This window comes from Gadus chalcogrammus, chromosome 11 (assembly GCF_026213295.1).
Source record: "Gadus chalcogrammus isolate NIFS_2021 chromosome 11, NIFS_Gcha_1.0, whole genome shotgun sequence".
NCBI lineage: Eukaryota > Metazoa > Chordata > Actinopteri > Gadiformes > Gadidae > Gadus > Gadus chalcogrammus.
The window spans coordinates 22,623,569-22,649,128 of NC_079422.1; the positions used below are offsets into that span (position 1 = coordinate 22,623,569).

General features: G+C 48.3%; 2 protein-coding genes across 2 annotated transcripts; one reads left to right on the forward strand and one right to left on the reverse strand.

Moving 5' to 3' along the window:
• Positions 1-85: 85 nt before the first annotated feature.
• On the reverse strand, positions 86-23,628 carry LOC130391444 (large proline-rich protein BAG6-like). Its single transcript, XM_056601585.1, has 31 exons — positions 23,419-23,628; positions 22,700-22,809; positions 22,490-22,607; positions 21,590-21,816; positions 21,079-21,150; positions 20,438-20,557; positions 20,085-20,347; positions 19,759-19,888; positions 18,637-18,822; positions 18,229-18,430; positions 18,003-18,050; positions 16,289-16,572; positions 15,334-15,391; positions 14,656-14,945; positions 13,696-13,972; positions 12,857-13,026; positions 12,485-12,538; positions 12,028-12,136; positions 11,700-11,824; positions 11,145-11,279; positions 10,842-10,892; positions 10,318-10,575; positions 9,635-9,742; positions 8,479-8,622; positions 5,249-7,112; positions 5,091-5,156; positions 3,724-3,840; positions 3,492-3,623; positions 1,035-1,180; positions 672-787; positions 86-466 (listed from the first exon to the last, which is right to left on the reverse strand). Exons 2-25 carry the CDS (start codon positions 22,778-22,780, stop codon positions 7,017-7,019), a joined length of 3,606 nt encoding a protein of 1,201 aa, XP_056457560.1. The 5' UTR covers positions 22,781-22,809; positions 23,419-23,628; the 3' UTR covers positions 86-466; positions 672-787; positions 1,035-1,180; positions 3,492-3,623; positions 3,724-3,840; positions 5,091-5,156; positions 5,249-7,016.
• Positions 23,532-25,156, forward strand: glrx3 (glutaredoxin 3). Its single transcript, XM_056601588.1, has one exon. The coding sequence runs from the start codon at positions 23,592-23,594 to the stop codon at positions 24,567-24,569; it is 978 nt and encodes a 325-aa protein (XP_056457563.1). The 5' UTR covers positions 23,532-23,591; the 3' UTR covers positions 24,570-25,156.
• The last annotated feature ends 404 nt before the right edge of the window (positions 25,157-25,560 follow it).

Genomic DNA, 25,560 nt, shown 5'->3' on the forward strand with positions numbered 1-25,560 from the left:
CGAGAAAAAAAGAGGGCCACTATGGGCCCAGTGGCCGCTTGACACCACAGCCACAGTCGTCTAACCACCCCATCAGAATTTCTCGTCCAAAACCTTTTGAGAACCACCGCATGTGAATGGTTAAATACATAGATAAATGCTGAGGAAGGAATGCCAACTACATAATTATTACTGCAGGAAGGTCATGGTAATTGGTTTATTTATTTAGCAAACACACATTAATGAAAAATTACAATCGATAACGCAATGAATGCACAAAGCGACACTATTCACGTATAACCTGCTGTGACTTCACGTACCACAGGGTGAAAAAAAACCTTCCTAGAATGCCTTCATCAAAACTGGGTTCTCACAGATGAAGCGGTGGTTTCCGAAGCAGCTGACTGATCTCCAGCTGGCCAGCAGGTCTGTCCTTTTAAGAGAATTGATACAGCCACTACTGGTGGGAGACCCGTCCACCCAGTACCTGGAACACATACACCTATTAGTAGTAAAACACATCTTTACTATGCACACCTGTTACTACTTAGACTGTCACCTATACACCTGTAACTTCTAATAGGACTAACAACCTGCGAGTATTAGTGCACACACCTGTTAATAATAGGACTACACACCTTATGGCACTGGTACACACTTAATAACACACCCTTAATACGAGTGTAACCTACGTTGTTGTGATTTCGCTTCCGTCGTCCCAGGTCCCCCGGCTTCCCGTCTGCCATGTCCCTCCAGTCCAGTAACCACGATTATCATAATAGGTCACGGTACGGTTAGCGATGAACTCCTATTCAGAAATCATACAATTATTGCGTATGATTAATAATTGAAATAATTCTCCTCATTGCGAACACGTTTCACAGTGTAACTGTTAAACAGTACTCGTTCATGTCATACATTAGGCCCACATTAGCCCAAGACTTCATGACATGGGAGTTAAGTAGTTATTTGGGGATATTTAGTAGCTAATGGAAATATAAGACATGTTGATGTAAATAGTAGGGAGTGATGACGTGTTGGAGACAAGTTCCTACCTGCTCCTCCTGCGTTTGGATAATCACCAACTGGGCTTGAAACTGTCGGCAGTAGTCCCGACTTCCGCTCCACGACTTCCACTCGTAGGAAAATAAATAACAGCTGGATCCGAAAGAAACCCAACCCTTCTGGCACGGCTTACACACTAAAGAATTGTGGCGAATGTCAAAAGCAGAGGCGGGATATTATTACAGTGACTTTATTGTACCGTTACAAGCGTACACCAAGACTTAAGAACCTGACATTGACTAACCAAAATCACTAACCGTCCCCCCCACCGTTGGGACTCTCAAACCTTTTTGAAGCAAAGCATGCTGGTAACAGATCAGCAACCAACAGCAGTGGTATAAACAATACAACGAACATAGCCCCGGCGCTACATTGCCCCCACCAGCATGTCGCCTGTCCTCAGCCCACAAAGTCCTGATACCGACAGGGAGGCCGCCGCCTGTGAGCCCGTGGGGTCGCATGCCCCAACCCCCCACTGTCTGTTTGAGTAGCCTCAACTCGTGTGAGTTGAGCCGTGCTGCGAGAGCTGGGTTGGTGTCAGAAAGTCTGGCCTTTAGGGGGCGGTAGGGTGCAAAGCGGTCTCTGTGTAACACCACCACCCGCCCACGGGCACACATCTTCACCTGATACACCACATCGTAAAGTTGTTCCAGCACCTCACAGGGCCCCACACACTGGCCGGTCAGTTTGGGAGAGACCCCCTTTTTCCGGGTTGGATTGTAGACCCACACCCTCTCCCACGGGTGTGGGGCACGAAGGAGTGGCCCTGGCAACGGAGGTCATATCCCTGCCTTTGTCGTGCCCCCACCTGTTCCTGACGCTGCCTGGCAAACTCGTGGGCCTCTGCCAGATGCTGCTGAATGTCCCGCAGGTACTCGAAGACCGGTATCTTTGGGAGAACAGTGTCAGGGGGGGCGCCAAAGGCTATGTCCACAGAGCGTCCGCAGCACTTTGCCGAGTATGGTGTGCACCCCGTGCTCTCTTGCACCGCTGAGCGATAAGCCCACAGGACAAGGGGTAGGTCGCAGTTCCAGTCTTGCTAGTGTCGTGAGGTGACGATAGCCGGTTGCGTGGCAAACGTCCGGTTGAATCCCTCCACTAGCCCATCGCTCTGGGGAAGGAGGGGCGTCGTCCTGGTCTTGCTTACCCCCATGTGTTTGCACATCTCAGCAAAGACTTTAGCCTCAAAGTTCCGCCCCTGATCGCTGTGCAGTTCCTAAGGTGCCCCAAACCGACAGAACATCTCACACACCAGGCGCTCGGTTGTGGTCATCGTACTCTTGTCGAGGATCGCCTACGCCTCTGGCCACTTAAAAATAGTCCATGGCCACGAGGATGTAGCTGTTCCCGCTGTCAGTGGTGGGGAATGGGCCCAGGATGTTCACCCCAACCCGCTCCATGGGGGCCCCCACTTGGTATTGCTGCAAAGGGGCATGGGAATGTCCAGTAACTGCCACACATCTCTCCCCCAGCCTGGTGCACACCAGACCCTGTAGAACAGTCCATCACGCCGTGCCAAGGTGGCCCACTCTGAGAAGTAGGTCTTGGTTTCCACGGACCGGGCAGAGACAGCTTGTTGGGGGGCCTGGCTATCAACCCACTGTCCCACCCTGGCCAGTGTTGGGTCTGGCCAGGGTGGGAAGTTTCTTCGCGAGATAGCTTCTTGACATCGCCAGCTTCGTAAGGGGAATCATTTTTTGAATAAATCCCACTTCTGACACCAATGTGGCGAAAGTAGAGGCGTGATATTCTTTCAGTGAATTTATTGTACCGCTACAAGAGTACACCAAGACTTAATTTAACCAAGAACCTGACATTGACTAACCGAAATCACTAACCGTCCCCCCCACCGTTGGGACTCTCAAACCTTTTTAATGCAAAGCATGCTGGGAACACATCAGCAACCAATGGCAGTGGTATTAACAATACTACGAACATAGCCCTGGCGCTACAGAATTATATAAAACATTGGTATACACACTATACAAAATAATATTGTTCAATGGCGTAAACACTATGAAATATATATTTTTGCACATTCAACATAATATCGTTAGCCTCATAGAATAATAGCCAAAGTCATAATTTGGCCAAATAGCGATATATAATCTAACTCTACTCTCCTAACGCTGTTGATTCACTGTACCTCATTGGCTATGTTCTAAGCCAATCAGAGTGCTTTTTTTACATTCCTTAATCACTATCTACCGAAGTCAAATCTATTTGACTTCGGCCTTATGACGCTAAATGCAAGTTGAACTTTAAAATCTGACTGAGGCAATTATGCTATGAGGCTATCGATATAGAATATTACAGTTCACAAATATAGTATTATGGTAAACATAACAATATATATATTATTATTTTTTTAAAGTATTTGACTAACTTTCTAAATTATTCCAAAATCTTTCTTCCAATTATATATCTTGTAATATGTTTGCAAGTACCTTTTTGCGTGCAGTATTCTTCGACTTGGAAGACTTCCATTGCAGTTATGACGTTAAGAGTCCAGTTGAGAGCATCTCTTTCTCTCTTCAGGTCTTCTACTCGTCTCACCAATTCGCTTTGAGCGCCTCTTGCTGAGGAAGGATTGTAATATTATATATATATATATATACATATATAGACACAGTACTCAGTACTAGTGAAGTATAGAGGGTAAACTATGTAGTGACTGACAGTGTAAGAGCAGATAGATGATCGCGGAGAGCAGGAGGAGTGAGAGGAGCCCCAAAAAGACTGAAGCAATCAACGCCAGTAACTGTGTCCTGTTTGCTGGATGCTGTGACCTGTTTGCTAAGGAGAGAAGAAAAAGTTGCATAAATATATTTATTAAACACGCAGTGTGGAGGATTAAGTAGCATCTAGGGGTAAGGTTGCCGATTGCACTCAACTGAATACCCTTCAAAGTAATTTAGTCTTTGATACTATACGTAGGTCATAACTTACAAGTAATGTTTCTATTAGGATTCAAATAATGAAGCGTATACTCTCTAGAGATGTTAGTCTGGCTATGGTAGAAACATGTTGGTGCAACATGGCAAGCTTTGTGGAAGAGGTCCCACACTCCCTGGATATATAAAGGGCTCCTTCTATCCAACGTAGTTGACCCCACCAGGGGCGTTTCTAGGTTTCATGAACATCCGGGAAAATGAAAATGCCATTTTTTTGTATGCCATATTGTGCATGCAAATTTTATCATAATGCTTAACCTAAAAAAACAAAATACGCCATTTATTATAGCTTTCAATAGCTAACTGACTGCTGTGCTGCTCATCCCCAAACATCTAAAGTTACATTCAAGTTATTTCAGAGAACAGAGTACAGTAATACAAGTGAGACAGACCTTACCTATATTTAAGCAATAGATCACGACAGGCTGTGGTATGTGCTCATTATACCACTGTGAAGGGGCGTTGTCCGGCCCCGACGCGCAGCGGAGGGCCGGTGGTATGTGCTCATTATACAGTGGTATAATGAGCACATACCACAGCCTGTCGTGATTTATTGCATAAATATATGACTGGGGATAGGATAGGTTAATGCACTTGAGGTGGTAAACAGTCTGGTTACGTTTTTAAACTGTTTATTCTCTTGCCAGAAGGACTATCTAGAAAGACTAGGCTACTTTATTTTGAGATGTCAATGTTTTTTTCTAAATAACTAACTACCATTAGTGACCAGGATCCTGTCATCACTTCTAGACTGAACTGAATTAATGCATTCTATAGTTACCAGTAAATATACCAATACTTATTTATTATTTATATCAAAAATATATTTGTGGCTAATTAAATAATGTCCGGGGCTTTAGCCCAGAATAAAAGAGCCTAGTGACGCCGCTTGGCCCGACCTACCTCACCCCCAACTACCAACCTGACCTTTACCGAAGTACTCTTCCCTACCTACCTACCTATCCAACCCAGCCATGTACCTGATCCTAATATCGGGTCCATCAGTACTACAACTACCTGCCTCACCCCACCTTCAGTATGTACCCAACCCCCACCTACCCAACCCCCACCTACCCAACCCACCCCACCTACCTGACGTGGTCAGATCCAGGTTCTCCCACGGCTCCTTTTTAATCTCATCCTTTATGACTTTTGAGTCTGTGGAAATACATTTTCAGATTATAATTGGAAACTGAACTAAGTGAGGATTTTCTTTAAGTCATAAATAGGGTGTTAACATAAAGACGTACCGCAGGGAGAAACGTTGTTGGTCCCGAACACAATTGTTGCGTAAAGCAACTCGTCGTCCATTGTCTAATTTCACAAGCAAAACATCCTTCCTCTTCTCCAAAGAAACGGAAAAATGAAAATGTGGATATTTACAATATTTTGTTCTTCAATGAATACCACAAGTGTTAAGATCTCGGTTTGTTTGGTCCAGTGTGTGGTTGGTTTTAACTCAGATGAGGAACAAAGTTCTGCCTTTTGTGATTCAACAGGAAACCTGGTTTGTGGTGGTTTCCATTACCCCTTTTAGGTTGGCCTCAAATAATTCTGATCTTTTTTCTACCAACAGAATGCTATACAATCGTAAATATCAAATTCATGTATAAGTGCAATTAAGTGCATGTTCAAGTGTAGGCTATTTATTTGAAAGTAATTATGACATTTTATTTACATCACAAGGATTTCTGGTGGTTGTTTATTCTGGCCTTACCACAGAAGGCTTATCTGTCTATCTTCCTATCTTCTACCTGACCAGATTCTGCCGCATTGCGCATGACCAGTCTTCCAGTCCCAGAGCTATTTAGAGATTCTCTCTCATTGGGCAGACCCTCTCTGGGCAGACCTATTGTGAAAGCTAGTAGGCAAGTCACGTGTTTTGGGGGAGTGGGAGTGAATTTTTCAGTTTGATTCTACAAAATATAGCTCACCTGTTGGTTTCTCCGAATTGCCTAACCTGCCATTCATTTTTAGGTGAATTTAGATTTGTTTTTTTACACTTCATGGTAATTGAACTATACAAGTCAAATACATACATCTAAAGATATGTCTATTTGAAGGGGCTTATCAGTGTCTTCAATTTGCCTAGTTAAATGAGAAAGGTTTTAGTGCAGGTTTAATTATGAGAGTAACTTCAATTTAGCACTAGTTAAAACCCTACATTTACCTTTTCAGCAACTGTACAACATAGACTACTTAAAGGTTGGGTATGGAATTCTCTTTTTTGGCCATTTTTGCAAAATTACTTGAAATCCTTATCATAACCCACTTACAGCCACTGAGTTAGAAGTACTGACATGAAAATTAAACAAGTCAATCATCTGTGGAACGGGCAGGGCTCGAAAAACTCCAGCCAATGATTTCCAGAACCACCGAGCGGCATTGGACAGTAAGTACGTCAATCAAACGGTCGTACTGCACTCCCCCTCTCCCTGCGCGTGACCCCTTCGTGCACGTACGCAAAGCTTGTGACCCAGAGCAAGCTTCTGTTTGTTGTTATCCTGCGGTAGCTACTGGAGCTAGCTAACTAGCTAATGGCTTGCTCTTGCGCATGTTCGCACATGCATGATTGCGCGTCCATGTACTTGGAATGGGTGGAGTCAGAGTCAGCGTTGAAGGAGAGTGGGTAGGAACATTTGAGTTGTGTATTTTCAAAATCTGCTGGCGTTTCGCAAATCCCATACCCAACCTTTTAACAGATTTGAACATCCCAAAAATACGACCCATAACAAAAATAACTAATTTTGTAACAAGCTTTATTACTTTGGTTCTGCAAGTCCAACAAAACTTCAGTCATCCAGTGTCACTGGACTAAGACAAAAACACAGAAAACCCAAAAAGTGACTCCTGGCTACAACAAACAGGAAGGCAGGAAGCAGTGTAGCTTAGCGTAGTTTAGCGCTGGGTTACCACAGCGGCCCAGAGTTGCATCAAAAAGGAAACAAATTGAAGTAAATGTGGGTCATGACGAGCGGATGCAGCTGATCGAGGGGTCAGGGGTTCATGGGAGGCAGGCTAGGAGTCCGGAGAGAATGCTTGGTGTGCGTTGGGGAACTGCTGGGCGTTGAAGTCGGGGTCGTCCTCCACACGTCTTTTAAGGTCGGACTTCACCTGCAGCACCACAACCCCTTCATCAGTAACGCATCAGCAGTAAAACATTCATATCCATGGCCTCTTCAGACTGAACCCTGTCACACTGTGGTGAGGCAGTTTCGTTATATAAAATCGAAGCCGTTTATAAATTTGACCTTTGGCACCGAAACGCTGGCTGTTTTGGTGCCCTAGGCGATTCAACATTAAATTGCGCCCTGGACAGGACTTCCCAGCGCAGGGGGGGGGGGTTACAGTTTCAGTGCGCCCTAACAATGAATCCTCCGCCCCCTCCCTTGTCCGTTCAATTTGGGAACATGTGTGGTTTCATTTTCCTTGTTTCGTATATTTTAATTAATTAGGGCCGCCACCAGAGGGCGCCCCCGACACATTTTTCCGCCCGCGGCGATCGCCTAGCTCCTATGCCGTGCTGGACAGCTCCTTTTTTCTTTTCATCCTCCATGGGCCCCTGACGGCGTCTGGGCCCCGATGCAACGCACCGATATTTACACAACTGGGGATAGGCCGATGTGATGTATGGTTTGTTCCTTCTTCTGGATTGGGTAAATAATCGGCTTAGCTCAGGAGGTAGAGCAGTTGTCTTGTAACTGAAAGGTTGCTAGTTCGATCCCCAGCTCCTCCCCAGAGTGTTGATGTATCCCTTAGCAAGACACTTAACCATAACTTCTCCTGACGAGCTGGCTGTCGCCTTGTATGGTTGACCCTGCCGTCGGTGTGTCAATGTGTGTATTAACCGATCTAAGTCGCTTTGGATAAAAGCGTCTAATTGTAATTGTAATCTAATTGCGATTATTTTGACCAATATTGCGGGGAGTTTTTTACCGCAGCCTTCGGGCATTTCCTCCCAGTGCAAATATGATTAAATGAGTTACTGAAAGCAGTGTTCTGAAATGGGATAAATTGAGAAGAAAAATATTTAAAATATTGTTGCAAGTGGCCTGTATGCATCGCCTTCACATGGTTTCGCAAAGCTGTACATGTCTTAAAGACATTGATGTGAATGGTTCCAACATTCTCATCCAGTCTTGTTCTTTACATTTCTCACCGTGCAAATATGTTTTTGAAGGAGTTTCTGAAAGTGGTGATTTAAGATCGGACATATGTAATTAGAATTTGTAAGCCCATGTAGCAAATATAACAACCACAATAACATTTAAAATGTTAATGCGTGATAGTGGACTATATGGAAATAATACAATTCACAGCGACCAAAGACATTTCTTCTGGAAATGTCTTTGGTCGCTGTGTCATAATTCAGCTTAATATTAAATATATTGTTGCTTAAGGCACACTCACTAACGAGAAAACGTCAAACTGGCACTGCATGTTCAGAAGGTTGCGGTCGGAACCCCGTCCCGGATCCTACCTGGTCTGAGTAGGCCTCCTGGAGCTCCTGGCCCCCCAGCTCCTCCTGGAGGCCGGAGGGGTTCAGGGGCCGCACCCCGGCAGACCGGGCGGCCTGGCTCACCGCATCGGAGAGGGAGAGGAGGGCGCCCCCTGCCTGGCCTGTCTGGAAACACACCCCCACACACACACTATTAACACTGAGAAACACACAGCCTATAGATGGACATAAATGCAGACACACACACCCACACCCACACACACACACACACACACACACACACACATATATAGACAGACACTAGGGTTGCCGCGGTGTGGACATTTTCACACAAGAGTAATTCGCTCGTGTCAACACCGGTATAAACGGTATTAACTTTGAAACTAGGTCAACCGCGCTCTTCTCCGTCAACTCTCCTCTCACACTCAGTGACAGCGGCTGGCAGCGCGCCAATTCTCGGCGTCTAATGAGGTTCTATATAGTATAATATAATTGTATATATCATAATATCATGGCCAAAAGCTCTGTGCGCCTCCGGATGGCCGTAGTGCGGGGAGCTCTCGTAGGGTTTGGGCTTCACGGGGTTTGTTTACCGGCGTTGCTATGGTTACCGGTCTTGTTAGGAAGCGCGCCAATTCTCTTCCGCACAGAGCAGAACTGTGGCCTATTCTACACATTAAAATGTTCTTAATTAGCATTATATTATTAAAAAAACTGTTGCCGGCAACACCAAGTAATCGGTGTTGGCCTCAACACCGGTAAAACCGGTAACGCAGTATACCGCGGCAACCCTACTAGACACACATTTTATATATATATATATATATACATATCTACTACAGATATATACACACACAGAATACAAAGCCACTATAGATAAACACATATTTAGAGTAGATCAAAGTGTAACAGATAAAACGCATATATAGATGTAGCGTAGATCTAGGTCTAACAGATACAAACCATATAGAGATGTAGCGTAGATCTAGGTCTAACAGATACAAACCATATAGAGATGTAGCGTAGATCTAGGTCTAACAGATACAAACCATATAGAGATGTAGCGTAGATCTAGGTCTAACAGATGTAAGCCTAATAGGGATGGAGCATAGATCTAGGTCTAACAGATATAAACCATACAGAGATGTAGCGTAGATCTAGGTGTAACAGAGCATACCTTCCTGCGTTTGGCCGGCATGCCGGTCAGGTAGGCGTCAGATAGGGGAGGCTGACCTTTGACCTTCCTCTGAGTCAGCAGGTCACACCTGATGATAGGCACCCACTCCTACACACACACACACACACACACACACAGGTAGTTTATACAGTTGGCAGTGTTAGTAGTAGTATTATTAGTGGTAGTTGGTACGATGGCCGTAGCAGTATTAGTGGTAGTGTGTACAGGTGGCAGTAGTATTAGTAGTATTAGTGGAAGGTGGTACCTGTGGCAGCAGTATTAGTATAAGAAGTGGAAGTAATAGTATTATTAGTGGTAGTGTGTACAGCTGGCAGTAGTAGTAGTATTATTAATGGTAGTGTGTACAGCTGGCAGTAGTAGTAGTATTATTAGTGGTAGTGTGTACAGCTGGCAGTAGTAGTAGTATTATTAGTGGTAGTGTGTACAGCTGGCAGTAGTAGTAGTATTATTAGTGGTAGTGTGTACAGCTGGCAGTAGTAGTAGTATTATTAGTGGTAGTGTGTACAGCTGGCAGTAGTAGTAGTATTATTAGTGGTAGTGTGTACAGCTGGCAGTAGTAGTAGTATTATTAGTGGTAGTGTGTACAGCTGGCAGTAGTAGTACTATTATTAGTGGTAGTGTGTACAGCTGGCAGTAGTAGTAGCATTAGCGGCAGTACTCACAGGGGGTACTGTAGCCTCCCAGGATTCAGATTCTGCGTCGTCGGCCCAGGACGATGACGTCACCACCGCGCCCCCTAGGGGTGTTCCCCCACAAGCCCCCCTGTCTCCTAGCGACGTCCTGGTCTCCAACGGCAACGTCCTGGTCTCCGACGGCCTGGTTTCAGGCGGCACGGCCCACGTTTGGAGCAGCACCGCCGGCGACGTCCGGCTGGCCAGCGGAGCCGACACGGCGGCGGCGGCGTCCTGAGGCTCCTGGCTCTGGAACCAATAGACACGCGCTTCACCCTCCACTCGAACCCTCAGAGGACCCCCTAGAACCCAACCGCATTACGTATGTACAGCCCTGGGTCACGGCCACGGCCTCAAAGGGCTCCCACCGGGACAACCAGTGGACCCCCAGAACCAACAGTGGAACCACCACTAGAACCACTGGAACTCCCATTAGAACCACCACTAGAGCCATCAACAGGAACACACGATGCCAACAGGTACGCCAGGTGCCCATGGTGCCAATAGGTGCCTACCGCTTCAGTAGGCTTGGTCTCGGGTCCTTGGGGATCGCTGGCCTGCTCCGCCTGTGGAAGGCGGTCAATGGTGTTGAGTTAGGACAGGTGAGGTCAGGTGGTCGCAACACACACACTGGCACCGGGTAAACGGCGTGTTCACAAAGTCAACTTGGGTCGACAGCCAGAGTTTAAGAGTCACGAGACACAATCCACGGCGTTGTTGACCGTGGCAGCGAGCAGCGGTTGTGTCGAGGGACACGCGGAAAAAAAACAAAACGTAGTGGGGCAGCACCACCACGGGTACACTGGAGAGGTTAGTACCTGGGTCAGGATGATGTACTGCTGGATGCTGGTCGAGGTGAGGGGGAGATGCTCAAGCACCACCTGTAGCCTCATGGTCATCATGGAGGTCATCCAGTTGACCAGACTGGGGCTCATGTCGCTGGACATCCTCCTCTGAACACGGGTCACAGACGGTCGGGTGTTAGATCGACATACATCCACACAGCAGTGGTGCTACAGGTAACTGAGATAGTTTTATTGAGCACACTGGTAACAAATATAGTTATACAGTATATATTATATTGGTAAATAACATGGCATATATTATGTATTGAGTCTGTGTTTTGTAATAGGTACTTAATATATGCTGCAAGAGGGGCAGACTACGTGCTAGGTAACCGGTATTGACCATGTACTTGGCACTGACTATTTTCCGGTTAAGGGGAAGTAGGCAAGGACTATGCACTGGGTACTGTCTACTTGCTGGAAAGGTGTACTCGGTGCCGGGTACAGACTATGTGATGTAAAGGTGGCTGCGTAGTGAACACGTGTTGTCAAGGAGCAACTGTGTGTAAGCTGCACAAGAGTACTGACTATTCTGTGGTTGATGACGGACGTTAAGGCGGCCTGGTTTCCTTGGAGACAGTGGAGGTTGAGAGCCAGGAACTCGAACAGCGCCTGGTTACACATCTGGAGCAACCGCGGGCCGAAGCTCTCGTCTGGACGGTGGACGGTTCAAACGTTAGGTCGGACGTTAGTGAGCGCCAGGCTGTCATGGTTTTGTAAAGAAGACCACGCAGACACCCCCCTCGAACCCGAGCCCCAAACCCAGAGGGGAGGAGCCACGGGCGGACACACAGAAGAATGACCCTTTTCTACGGTCTTGGTGAAGGGTGTGGGGTTCCGGTAGGGTGAGGGTTACCTGTGCAGCGCAGGATGTGCGTGGCGATGCGGGCCAGCTGCTGTCTGAAACAGGACATGTTGGTCTGGGTGATGTCCACCCCTTCCACCACGCTGACTGAGGACTCTCTCTAGACACAAAGAATTGAACACTGAACAAAGCCGCCACCACAACAAACTCAACGGTACAAGCCGGGCTTTGTGCAATCGCTGTATTATCTGAGAACATCCAATAGCAGTTGTTGTATTCTTCTTCAAATTAGACAACAAACTAGTAAACCATTGCCCTTTTACTGAGCTCCCAGTCCGGCAGTGTTTAACTGGTTCACAGAGCGGTGTTTAACTGGTTCACAGACCGGTGTTTAACTGGTTCACAGACCGGTGTTTAACTGGTTCACAGACCGGTGTTTAACTGGTTCACAGACCGGTGTTTAACTGGTTAGTGGACTGGTGTTGGCAGCATGTCGGGGAGGACTCACAAAGCTCTCTGTAATGTATTCCTCCAGCTCATTCACCAGAGTGTCCGCAGCGGCCTGAACCGACCGACAGGAGGGGAGAGAGAGAATATAGATTAGTGTATGGATCAGGGTGGGGCCAGGGTATGAATGACCGGGGGTCGGTCACTTTTTGTGTTATGGCTGGCTGCAGCCACAAATCAGAATGCAAACGGAGTGAGAGGGAGCTAAAACGGTTAAAGCACCGTGGGTCAAGCTACGGCAAAGGTAGGATTAGGATAAGGGTAATCCCGGTTATGTTGTAGTCGGTGGGCTGTTCGTAGAGGTAGGGTTAGGGTATGGGGGGTACTGACAGTGATGTCGTGGAGGTAGGGTTAGGGTATGGGGGGTACTGACAGTGATGTTGTGGTCGGTGGGCTCCTGGTCGTTGAGGTAGCTGTGGGTGAAGAAGTGGGCCAGCTCCGGCTGGATGCGGCCCAGGGGCTGGTGCTGGCCGTGGAGCAGCAGGACCAGGTCGGACATACTGAAGCTCTGGAACACCAGCGTCAGCAGCTCCCCAAAGAACCCTGCAGAGCCAATCAGACAGCAGGTTACATCTACAGGACCAATCAGACAGCTGGTTACATATACAGGACCAATCAGGCAAAAATCGCAATATTGGTCAAAATAATCGCAATTTGATCATTTCCCCAAATCGTTCTGCCCTACGATGTATCCTCAGTATTCTTCTATAGGGAAGTTGGGGATGGAGAGGAGAGGAGGTGAGGAGAGGAGAGGAGGTGAGGAGAGGAGAGGAGGAGGTGAGGAGAGAAGGTGAGGAGAGGAGGTGAGGAGAGGAGAGGAGAGGAGAGGAGAGGAGAGGAGAGGAGAGGAGCAGAGGAGAGGAGCAGAGGAGAGGAGGTTACAGCTAAAGGACCAATCAGACAGCAGGTTACGTCTACAGGACCAACTCCGTCCATCTGGAGTTTCCCTTCCCCTAAATTAGAATATATAATGCTGGGCTCAAGACTAAAATGTTCTACTGCTGACACTGGTGCCAGTAACTTCTTCATTTGGAGCCACCCTCACATATTTGGTGAATCTGGCGATGCTGTCACACGCCCACGCTTTTGTTAACCGGCACCGATGCGACAGAAGAGAAAACTAGGCGAGAACGATATGACCAGAGGAAGTAGATGCTCATGATAAAAGGGTCCCATTGTGGGGGCCAGCCTCGAGCCGTGCGGCGTGCCCACCAGAGGTCTCCTCGGAGAAGGTGAACAGGTTGCTGGACTGGGACAGCCTCTGGATGAACTGGGCGATGCTCTCCGTGTCTCCCTGCCCCTGGCCCAGCGGGCCCATCATGGAGGTCAGGACCCCACGCACGATCCCCGTGAAGAACTCCGAGTCCACCGCCACACCTGGGGGGGCGGGGCCTGTGCCCGGGGGGGCGGGGGCGGGGCCTGCGCCCGGGGGGGCGGGGCCCTGGGGACCTGACGGGGGAGGAGGGGCGGTGAACACAGGCTGGGAGGCCTGGACAGAGAGGAACAGTTAAAGGAGTTAAAGGAGCAGTACCTGTATCCATGAACATGACTGTGCGCTATAGTAGGGCTGAACGTTTAATCCAATTAACCGACATCACGTTGTAATAGAACGCGATACGCAAACCGCAATTTTTTTTTATAATTGTGGATTTGTTACTGTTACTGACTGGAGATCAGCAAGATTCTCATTTGTTTTTCTTGTACAATTCAATAGTTAAATAAAGATGTAATACCACATCATGCATCAATTCATCTCAACATTAGGCTTGGCCTAAAGGAAAGAGCGGTTTATATGTTGACTGCTTCCAAAGTTGTGTTGGTCATACTATAGAATTATTTATTGCTTGTTTAGTGAATAAAACAGAACATAAGGAATTAAAAAAATACATATCTGAAAAATTGGCAAAAAATGCAATGGCAATATTGGTCAAAATAATCGATTCAATTCAATCATTTCCCCAAACCGTTCTGCCCGACGATGTATCCTCAGTGTTCTTCTATAGGGAAGTTGGGAATGGAGAGGAGAGGAGGTGAGGAGAGGAGGTGAGATGAGGAGGTGAGGAGAGGTGAGGAAGTGAGGAGAGGCGAGGAGGTGAGGAAAGGGGAGGAGGTGAGGAAAGGGGAGGAGAGGAGGAGAGGAGAGGTGAGGAGGTTAGAAGAGAGGGTGCAGACCTGCTGCATGAAGTCGTTGACTCCCTGGATGAAGGCGGGAACCCCAGATGAGGAGGAGGAGGAAGTGATGGTGATGGGCGGAGCCGAGGCCCCGGCCACGCCCCCCAGCAGGGAGCCCAGCAGCTGGCTGAGGTCTGGGGGCAGGGCCTGGCCGCTGCCCGTCTGTGATTGGCCGTGTGGAGCGCCACTCTCCGAGGTGGGAGGGGCAGCTGGGCCAGAGGAGGAGGAGGAGAAGGAGAAAGAAGAGGAGGAGGAGGAGGACGACGAAGTGGTGTGTGTGCCCGTGTTTCCTGTTGAGAAGAAAAACAGAAAAATCGTAATCTTTAATCAGTTCCAATTTCCATTTATCAATAATCTATATCGTTCCTTTCTAATAATCTGAATTTTTCTCCAACCTGTAACAATCTGTGTAAAGCCATAAACTGTAATAATCTGTTTCAATCGTTAATCTAAAATAATATTAAATAGAATACATAATATTTACAATCTAATCAATAATATATTGTTACCTCAAATAAAATAATATATAATCTGTAAAAAATCTAATATTAATCTTAAATATGATTGATCATCTAATCGGTAATACATAACGCATCTATGATCTACAATTGAAGATGTGCTCCGCAATGTTAATCGATGATCGAGTCCGATTCTAGTGTTACGTCTTCCGGTACTCACCGGTCTGCCCCGGCACCAGGAGGGGTCTCACCAGGTCATTCATCATCTGGTTGAACGGCTACGACACACACACACACACACACACACACACACGTTGTAAAAATAAGACTTACAACAACATTAAACACTATAACACTATTCCATACGGACACTGATGGTACTGATGGCACTGTAAAGAGTCACCATTCACTTTTAAAACGTTTAACGTTACTTCACGGGTTGGTCGTAGAAAGACTTCAGTTTAACCACGAAAATAAAAGTCCCCCAATAGTCCCGTCATTCATACATCAGGACAATGTCGTTGTAGAACGTCATTACAGTAAAACTCCATTGACTAAGACACTACCATCTTTAATAGTGTAGAAGGTATCACAATGTAGGTCTTGCTGAGTTCTTAAAGGGGACCTACCTATTATGCTTTTTCAGACTTTTATGACCTATAAACGTTGTTATAATGATTGATAGTCATGTATAACCATACTAAAGTGTCAAATAATGACGTACATGCATTTCGACGTATTCCCTGCTGACAGTCTGGGGTGGCTGTGCAGAGCGCTAAAACCTCGGGACAACGTTTGCGATTCACTTGTTCACATTTCCGGGAAATCATCTACGTAGAGGCACTCCTGCCGCGCCCCCATATGCCTGGTCAAATCTGCCCGCGCGCGCGCTTCAAGGAAGGTAACCAATCACAACGGAGTTGGGTTGGCAGGAGGGGGGCGAGGAGGCGGAGAAGGACGAAACCGAGCGTTGACAGAGTGGGCTGAAAGCGCCCGGATGAGAGGAAGAGTTTCCCGAAAATCTACATCGTTTTTTTGTGCTGTGATTCGTGTCAGGTTGCGCAATAGGGGTCATTAATAAGAAAATAAATTAAGACCAGAAAAGTAGTATAATAGGGTCTCCTTAAAGTCCGTAACAGTGTGATAACGCGGCGGCGGCGGCGGCGGCTTCTGACCTGTCCGGGAACCCCGGGCCTCATGTGGAAGGTTCCACCGCTGAAGGGAGGCGGGGGTGCTGGCGGGGTGAAGGTGGGCCTGGTGAACACCACCCTGGGCTGCGGTTGGGGGTGGGGCTGAGGGTGCGCGGGGCCGCCGGTCGGGTCGGCGGTGGTGGGGGTGCCGGCGCCGGGGGGGGTGACGTTTTCAGGGATCGGCTGGCCGGTCACGGCGCTCGTTGCCACGGCAGCGGCATACTGGCTGATCTGCTGCATCAGGTTCCGCATGAAGTCTGGTGGAAGACCTGATCACACGTTCACTAGTGTGAATACATGACCACACGTTCACTAGTGTGAATACATGACCACACGTTCACTAGTGTGAATACATGACCACACGTTCACTAGTGTGAATACATGACCACACGTTCACTAGTGTGAATACATGACCACACGTTCACTAGTATGAATACATGACCACACGTTCACTAGTGTGAATACATGACCACACGTTCACTAGTATGAATACATGACCACACGTTCACTAGTGTGAATACATGGCCACACGTTCACTAGTGTGAATACATGACCACACGTTCACTAGTGTGAATACATGACCACACGTTCACTAGTGTGAATACATGGCCACACGTTCACTAGTGTGAATACATGACCACACGTTCACTAGTGTGAATACATGACCACACGTTCACTAGTGTGAATACATGACCACACGTTCACTAGTGTGAATACATGACCACACGTTCACTAGTGTGAATACATGACCACACGTTCACTAGTGTGAATACATGACCACACGTTCACTAGTGTGAATACATGACCACACGTTCACTAGTGTGAATACATGACCACACGTTCACTAGTGTGAATACATGACCACACGTTCACTAGTGTGAATACATGACCACACGTTCACTAGTGTGAATACATGACCACACGTTCACTAGTATGAATACATGACCACACGTTCACTAGTATGAATACATGACCACACGTTCACTAGTGTGAATACATGACCACACGTTCACTAGTGTGAATACATGACCACACGTTCACTAGTATGAATACATGATCACACGTTCACACTAGTGAACGTGTGATCATGTATTCATACACATGATCACACGTTCACACTAGTGAACGTGTGATCATGTATTCATACACATGATCACACGTTCACTAGTATGAACACATGAAGACCTGATCACACGTTCACTAGTATGAACACATGATCACACGTTCATTAGAATGAACACAGGAAAATCTGATCACACATTCACCAGTGTGAACACAGGAAGACCTGATCACATGTTCACCAGTGGAACACATGATCACACGTTCACTAGTATGAATGCAGGAAAAACTGATCACACGTTCACTAGTGGAACACAGGGAGACCTCATCACACGTTCACTAGTATGAACACACATGAAGACCTGATCAAATGTTCAATGGGAACACATGGACACATATTCAGTATGAACACATGCAGAATTTAACCTATTCAAATCAAATTTTATTTAACCTCACATAATCGACTTAATGCTACTTGGTACCACTAGACTGAAGAAAACGAATCAGTGAATTGGCTCCTTCATCTCTCTCCCACTAGAGAGCTACAGAGCATAAAGAGAAGGCGGGTGCATCTCGAATAAACATTCCCCTATTCTTATTATTAACACAAAATGTGCATATCGTTAGCGCATAATCTGACCTGGCTGCCCGGGAACCGCCTGTCCGGTTGGGGGGTTCACAGCAGACCCTGGAGACAAATGGTATGAATACAGGTACTAGTTAATATTAACACATAGGTAGTAGGTAGGATTACATGAACTACTCAATAGTATTAGTATGGGTAAAGTATGGATAATGTAGTGCTTTGGTATTAGTATGGTATTGTACAAGTGTTAGTGGTATTTCGAGTATAGCAGGTGTATCACCATCAGGGTTCATCTGCATCATCACCACGGGAACCGCCTGGTGGTTGACCCTGATGACCCGGGGGCCGGCAGGGCCCGGATGCTGATTGGCCGAGGGCGTCTGTCCCGGTCCGGCCTGCTCCGATTGGGCGGTGGGCTGTGTGGGCGGGGCCTGTCCGTCAGCGCCGTTGGCCGCCATCGTCACTGTGGCGCCCATGTTCATCTGGGAGGAAGTACTACACGTTGAGTACTACGGCGCTACACCATGAGAACACATCCAGGGCTACACGTTGTGATCACACATTCAGTACCACGGGATGAACACGCATTCAGCGCTACGTATCGTGAATAACTAGTTACACAGAAGATACACACATCCATTTCTACACATTGTGACAAAACACCTAGTCCGGCAGCGCAGGAACTCACCTGCAGGGGAATCTGATGGAGTGCTCCGGGGTTGGTGTAGTGAGACATGGGTCGTACCACGTGCAGGTGGCGGGGGGCGGGACTCAGCAGGTTGCAGCGCAGGTCGCTGAGGGCCACCAGGGCGTTACCGAGGAGACGGAGAGCCTCCCCCACCAGGTTGAGGACGCGCTGGTCCTCCTCCCGCTCCTGCAGAGGACAGACAGGTGGAGAGACAGGGAGGTGAGACAGGGAGGTGAGACAGGGAGGTGAGACAGGGAGGTGAGACAGGGAGGTGAGACAGGTGGAGGAGAGACAGGGAGGTGAGACAGGGAGGTGAGACAGGGAGGTGAGACAGGGAGGTGAGACAGGGAGGTGAGACAGGGAGGTGAGACAGGGAGGGCGGGTTTGAGAAAGGGGAGAGAGACAGCAGAGGCCGGAAGAGACGGAGGGCGGCGAGGAAGTAAGACAGGCAAGAGACAGGGAGGAGAGGAAGTGAGACGGGGGAGGAGGGGGAGTGAGACAGGGGAGGAGGGGGAGTGAGACGGGGGAGGAGGGGAAGTGAGACGGGGGAGGAGAGGAAGTGAGACAGGGGAGGAGGGGGAGTGAGACAGGGGAGGAGGGGAAGTGAGACGGGGGAGGAGAGGAAGTGAGACGGGGGAGGAGGGGAAGTGAGACGGGGGAGGAGGGGAAGTGAGACGGGGGAGGAGAGGAAGTGAGACGGGGGAGGAGGGGAAGTGAGACGGGGGAGGAGGGGGAGTGAGACAGGGGAGGAGGGGAAGTGAGACGGGGGAGGAGGGGAAGTGAGACAGGGGAGGAGGGGGAGTGAGACAGGGGAGGATGGGGAGTGAGACAGGGGAGGAGGGGGAGTGAGACAGGGGAGGAGGGGGAGTGAGACAGGGGAGGAGGGGGAGTGAGACAGGAGGAGGAGGGGAAGTGAGACAGGGGAGGATGGGGAGTGAGACAGGGGGAGCTGTCTCACAGGCAGGAGGAGCTGTCTACCTGTATGACTTCCCCTCCGCCCCGTCATACAAGGCGGAGGGGAAGTGAGACAGGTTGGAGGGGAAGTGAGACAGGTTGGAGGGGAAGTGAGACAGGTTTGAGGGGAAGTGAGACAGGGAGGTGAGACGCTGAGGCTGATCTCACAGTGTTGCTGTACTCTGCGGAGGTGGCGCTCTCCAGGACGGTGTGAGCCCTCTGGATGAACGGCTGCAGTCGCTCCTCCACCCTGCGGAGCTCCGCCAGCATCTGGAGCAGCTCCACTGGGCTGGGGTGGCTGCCCCACACACACACACACACACACACACACACACACACACACACACACACACACACACACACACACACACACACACACACACACACACACACACACACACACACACACACACACACACACACACACACACACGAGGGCTTAGGATCACAACATCATCCCATTGCAGTATGACGGTGTACAGCAGGGCACTTACTTGGGCCCGGCTTGGGGTGTGGGGCCTTCTGATTGGCCAGGAGCTGACGGTTGGGGCGGGGGGGTGCCGGAGGGAGGGGAGGTGTCCATGGGCTGGGCAGAGGGAGACGGGGTGGAGGAGGGGGAGGACGGGGCAGGAGGACCCGCGGCAGCGGGAGGAGCTGCAGCGGGAGGAGCTGCAGCCGGCGCCGCGGCCGCAGGAGCAGCGGCAGGAGCAGCGGCAGAAGGAGGGGGCTCTGGGTGAGAGCTGCTGGCTGGTTGACCCTGGGAACAGGTAGACGGCCCGTTAGCAGGAGGCTATCAAAAGGACCGCGCTTTAATGTTTTTTTTTTGTTGAGCTACGTTACGGTTTACCTCCATCCTCGTGATGAGTTCATTGGCATCCCTCAGCAGGTTCTCAGCCAATAGGAGCCGTAGCCTGGGCTCGCTCTGCACTGACTGGTCCATGTCGATGTGGACATTCATCGATCCATTCTGAGGAACCAGCAAGTGCACGTTAGAAAAAACGAACCAGCTTAGAGAACTGTTCTGTTCTACAAGATGGGGTTCTTCGTTCTATGGCAGGGTTCTCAGTCAATGGTTGGGTGCTATATTACAGTTTATGACTTACTTCTATGTTCCATGCATGGATCTATGTAGGGTATGGGGCTGTAAAAACCGATGACTAGCAGTTCTTCCTTAAATTGGCCATTTCAAAGTTGGGAAGATCGCTTTGACCTCCTGTTTCAAATGTCTTATATTCTATTAAACCGTACGATTATCAAAGCAGATACTACCGAAGCTTGAACACTATTTTTATTAGTCAATGTTGTATCCAACACAATATAGAACTCAAAAATTGTATACACAAGTCTGCATTCCCTCCTGCCCGCAAAAATGATGGATCAACAAGCGCTTTTTTTCCTCATGAAAGGAACTCCAGCGATTGTCCAACCAGGGACAATTTGGTCAAACAAGTGTGTGTATCGCCTCCAAATCAAAAGCAGGTTCCTCACCCCAGTGCTTGTGGTCACTCTGGCGTTCCTGGCGTTCTCCCCTAAACCTGACATGAGCTGCTGAACGGACATCTGGATAACCACCACAAGGAGAGGAGAGAAGAGGAGGACATTCAGTGGAGAGTTGCAGCCTAGTCCTACATCCCAGTCTAACCAGTCAACCATCCCAGCCTAACCAGTCCCAAATCCCAATCCTACATAACAGCCTACCCAGTCCTACATCCCATTCTAACCAGTCGACACCCCTCTCTCCCAGTCTGACGGGGTCGTACATCCCCAGTATCAACACCCCTCTCTCCCAGTCTGACGGGGTCGTACATCCCATTCTCAACACCCCTCTCTCCCAGTCTGACGGGGTCGTACATCCCAGTCTCAACACCCCTCTCTCCCAGTCTGACGGGGTCGTACGTCCCAGTCTCAACACCCCTCTCTCCCAGTCTGACGGGGTCGTACGTCCCCAGTCTCAACACCCCTCTCTCCCAGTCTGACGGGGTCGTACGTCCGAGCCTACCTGTATGTGCTGGGGGTCCATGAGGTTGACGGGCAGGTTGAAGGTGCCCAGCATGACGTAGCTGTTGGCATTGCGGTCGTGCGGCGGGCCCTGGGGGGGGCCCTGGGGTGGGCCCTGCGGGGCGGAGGAGGTCCCGCCGTCGGCTGAACCCGACCCAGAGTCCGCCCCGGGCTGGGAGGCCGGGGGCGGGGCCCGCTCCACCAGATGGATCACCTTCCCCGACACATCTGGAAAGATCAATGGCGTCATTTATTATTAGATTTTATTGAATAAGACGGAACACAGTGACCAGGAGGAACGTATATATTTCAGACAAATAGTAATGGATCAGGATTCACAGTGGTCGTTGTAGTTGTGGTCGTTGTTGTTACGGAGCCATTGAACCCAAAACCAATTTTTTTGTTTTACATTTATATTTTACATTTAGGGCACGCTTTTATCCAAAGCGACTTACAATAAGTACATTTGTCATAAAAAGTGCAACAATATATCGCTGTCGGTACAGTAAGGAGGTTCATAGAACCAAGTGCTAGTACAACAATCGCTAGGCTAACCAATTCCCTGTGTTACAGCAATGATAGCAGCTACTGCAGTTGCTACACAGTTAAGTACTATAATACAATACAACACAATACAATTGTATTGTATTGTACACACACACACACACACACATACACACACACACCCCCTAGCACCCACACACACACACGCACGCACACATGGTCATTTGTCTTATATGATCGTAAACATAGTAATCTAAGCCATTTTATCACCGTTACTGAAAAAAGTCCCCAATTTATGAGAAAAATTTGTAAAATCATACGTTTTTCACCATTCCCCCCAAAACACTTTTTTTAAATGATATAAATTCAATACAACTGTACAGGGTTGAGGTCTTACTGTAGTCCGCCAGCGTCCTTTCATCCTGTAGAACTCTGCCCTGGTAGATGAGTCTCTGTTTATCCACAGGGATGCCAACCGACACCGCAATGTGCTCCTTGAATTCCTTCACAGTCAGCTGAACATAAAGTGCACACTGGGTCAAACATCTGACTGACACACAGACACAGACACACACACACACACACACACACACAAACACAAACCTACCTGGCCGGAGACAGAGTAACTCCTGCTCTGGGAGTCCAATGTCTTCACTGTCACCTCGATCTCCGTAGTCTGCTCTTCCATGACCACCTTCTTCTTCTACGTATCTAGCTCTTCATCATAGAAGGACAGAGCAATACAGAGCAGAGGTCACTTGGGATTCAACTATGCAAAGAGTTTACTCAATGATAAGCTAGCAAACGTGGCAATTACTTGATAACCACGAGATAAATCCTTTTCACAGTAGGAAAACACAGGTGTAGCTCATATCATTTATTATTGGGTTTTAATGGGTCCATTTGATTTAGATACGGCAGTGCAAGACTATAGATCATGGATCATGCTACGAATTACATAAATAAAATCAGCCTAATTTTAATAATACGGGAACAGGAAGGGACTTTATCCTGCTATTGAAGATCTGTGGATTTGGTACACATTTAACTTAGTTGTAAATGCCATAACTGTTAACATCAAATAGTAATATGAAATAGCACATACAAAGCATTTCTAAGAACCTTACTTACGAGTTCATTAAATAGTACAGTAACAATAATGAATACTATGTTGGCCTATTTATCTGTTCTAGCAGCTAAGCGAGGCTAACAGGAAGCTAAGAACCGTCTTATTAAACTAGCTGGCAGATGATGTTAAGAGAATATGACGTTATACATTCATCAATAACATCATCGATACTAGATGTTATTAATAGTCAATTTTACCTGGAACGATAAAGTAATTTGCAGCGTCTCCAGTGTTAAATTAATAGTTTATTCCGCAACGACTCGCAACATTTCTGACTCCAGCTTCCGGAACTGTAATAGCAGGACGTGACGTGCCAGGACAACAGGAAGCGTTCAAATAACTTCCGGTAGCAGAGTGACCGATTAAGAACATGGCGCAACTACAACAAGTCACATCTCAGTCTCAGTTTGATGAGTTATTAAAGAAAGCCGGACGATGTCTGACAGTCGTCCACTTCCAGGCGCCATGGGCCCCGCAGTGCGCCATGATGAACGACGTCATGTCGGAGCTCAGCAAGGAGCACACTACCTCCTCCTTCGTCACGCTGGAGGCGGAGGAGGTTCCGGAGGTGTCAGAGAAATATGAAATCTCCTCCGTTCCGACCATTCTGTTCTTCAAGGGAGGAGAGAAGGTAGACCGTCTGGACGGAGCCCATGCCCCCGAGCTGAGCAAGAAGGTGCAGCGGCTAGCGGTGTCCGGCGGCCCGGCAACGGGAGAGGTAGCCCCCCGGCGGGATCTGAATGAGCGCCTGAAGGAGCTGACCAGCGCGGCGCCGTGCATGCTCTTCATGAAGGGCTCTCCCCAGGAACCCCGCTGCGGCTTCAGCCGGACCATAGTCGGCCTGCTTAAGGAGCACAGCATCCAGTTCAGCAGCTTCGACATCCTGTCAGACGATGAGGTGCGTCAGGGGCTGAAGACCTACTCCAACTGGCCCACCTACCCCCAGCTATACGCTAACGGAGAGCTGGTGGGGGGAGTAGACATTGTCAAGGAGCTGGCAGAATCCGGGGAGCTGCAGAACACGTGTCCCAAGTCCCTCAGCCTGGAGGATCGGCTGAAGGCGGTGATCAACCGTGGCCCCGTGATGCTCTTCATGAAGGGGAACAAGCAGGAGGCGCGCTGTGGCTTCAGCCGACAGATCCTGGAGCTCCTCAACGGCGCGGGTGTGGAGTACGACACCTTTGACATCCTGTCAGACGAGGAGGTGCGTCAGGGGCTGAAGACCTTCTCCAACTGGCCCACCTACCCCCAGCTCTATGTCAAGGGGGAGCTGGTGGGGGGGGTTGACATCGTCAGGGAGTTGTCGGAGTCTGGGGAGCTGGAGGCCGTGCTGCGCGGAGACTCCTGAGATGTCCTACAGCTAGTTAACTAAACCACGGGTAGTTGACAGCTAGTCAACTACGCCCCAACTTGTTAACTACTAGTTAACTTAATTAACTGCAACTCTTAATTAACCACAACATGTCAGCTAGTAATCAATCAATACACAACTAGTTGACTAGTGGTCCAACTAAACCACAACTAACCCCATAGTATGGTGGTAGATTAGTACTCTTCTGTATGAGTTGCAGGTTTGAGGATAAGAAACTTCTAATGCAAAATAAATTGTTTACTCCTCAATTGTTGACAAATTTTGCTGTCATCCTTGTGTTATCTTCAAATAAAATAATGCTTTATTCATTTTGGAGGAGTTTATTGGTTTCTATTGGTGTAATCGATCCCATAAATACTAAATCTGAAGAACCACTATGTGCTGAGGCCTTCACGCAGTTTGCCTTCCAGGAATCAGTTTTATCCAGGTCACACATTAACTCACAAAGGGAGAAAACATTGATTCAGTGTGTAACGTGGAACAGCTAGTCGGGATATGACCCCCATCTCCGCCCCATTTTACTTTCCTTTATTACCAGGTTATTATAATCAGGGTTTTACATAATTCGATTGATAGAATGACCAATGAGCCCGATCCGAATCGGTTACATTATTTGATCCTTCCAAGACAGAAAAGGACTGAATCACAGATGATTGGTGGTTGGATTCCAACAGAGTGATGGGTTAATCAGTAACTTCCTACGCTGGGGGGAAACATCCAGTGGTCATGATGACACACTTACCCACTAGAACTCCAAACGGCTTCAAGTCCTTCCAGTATCTGGACCAGGGTGCAACCATGGCGAAAAATCTGGCCTCGCTCCTGCTCTACGTCTTCAGTGTGTGGGTCGTGGTCTCCCAGCCCTGCCCAACCTACACCGCCTTGTCCGCATCCAGCCTCAACCTAGAGGAGGTAGGAATACACACACAACACACATACAACACACATACAACACACACAACACGCA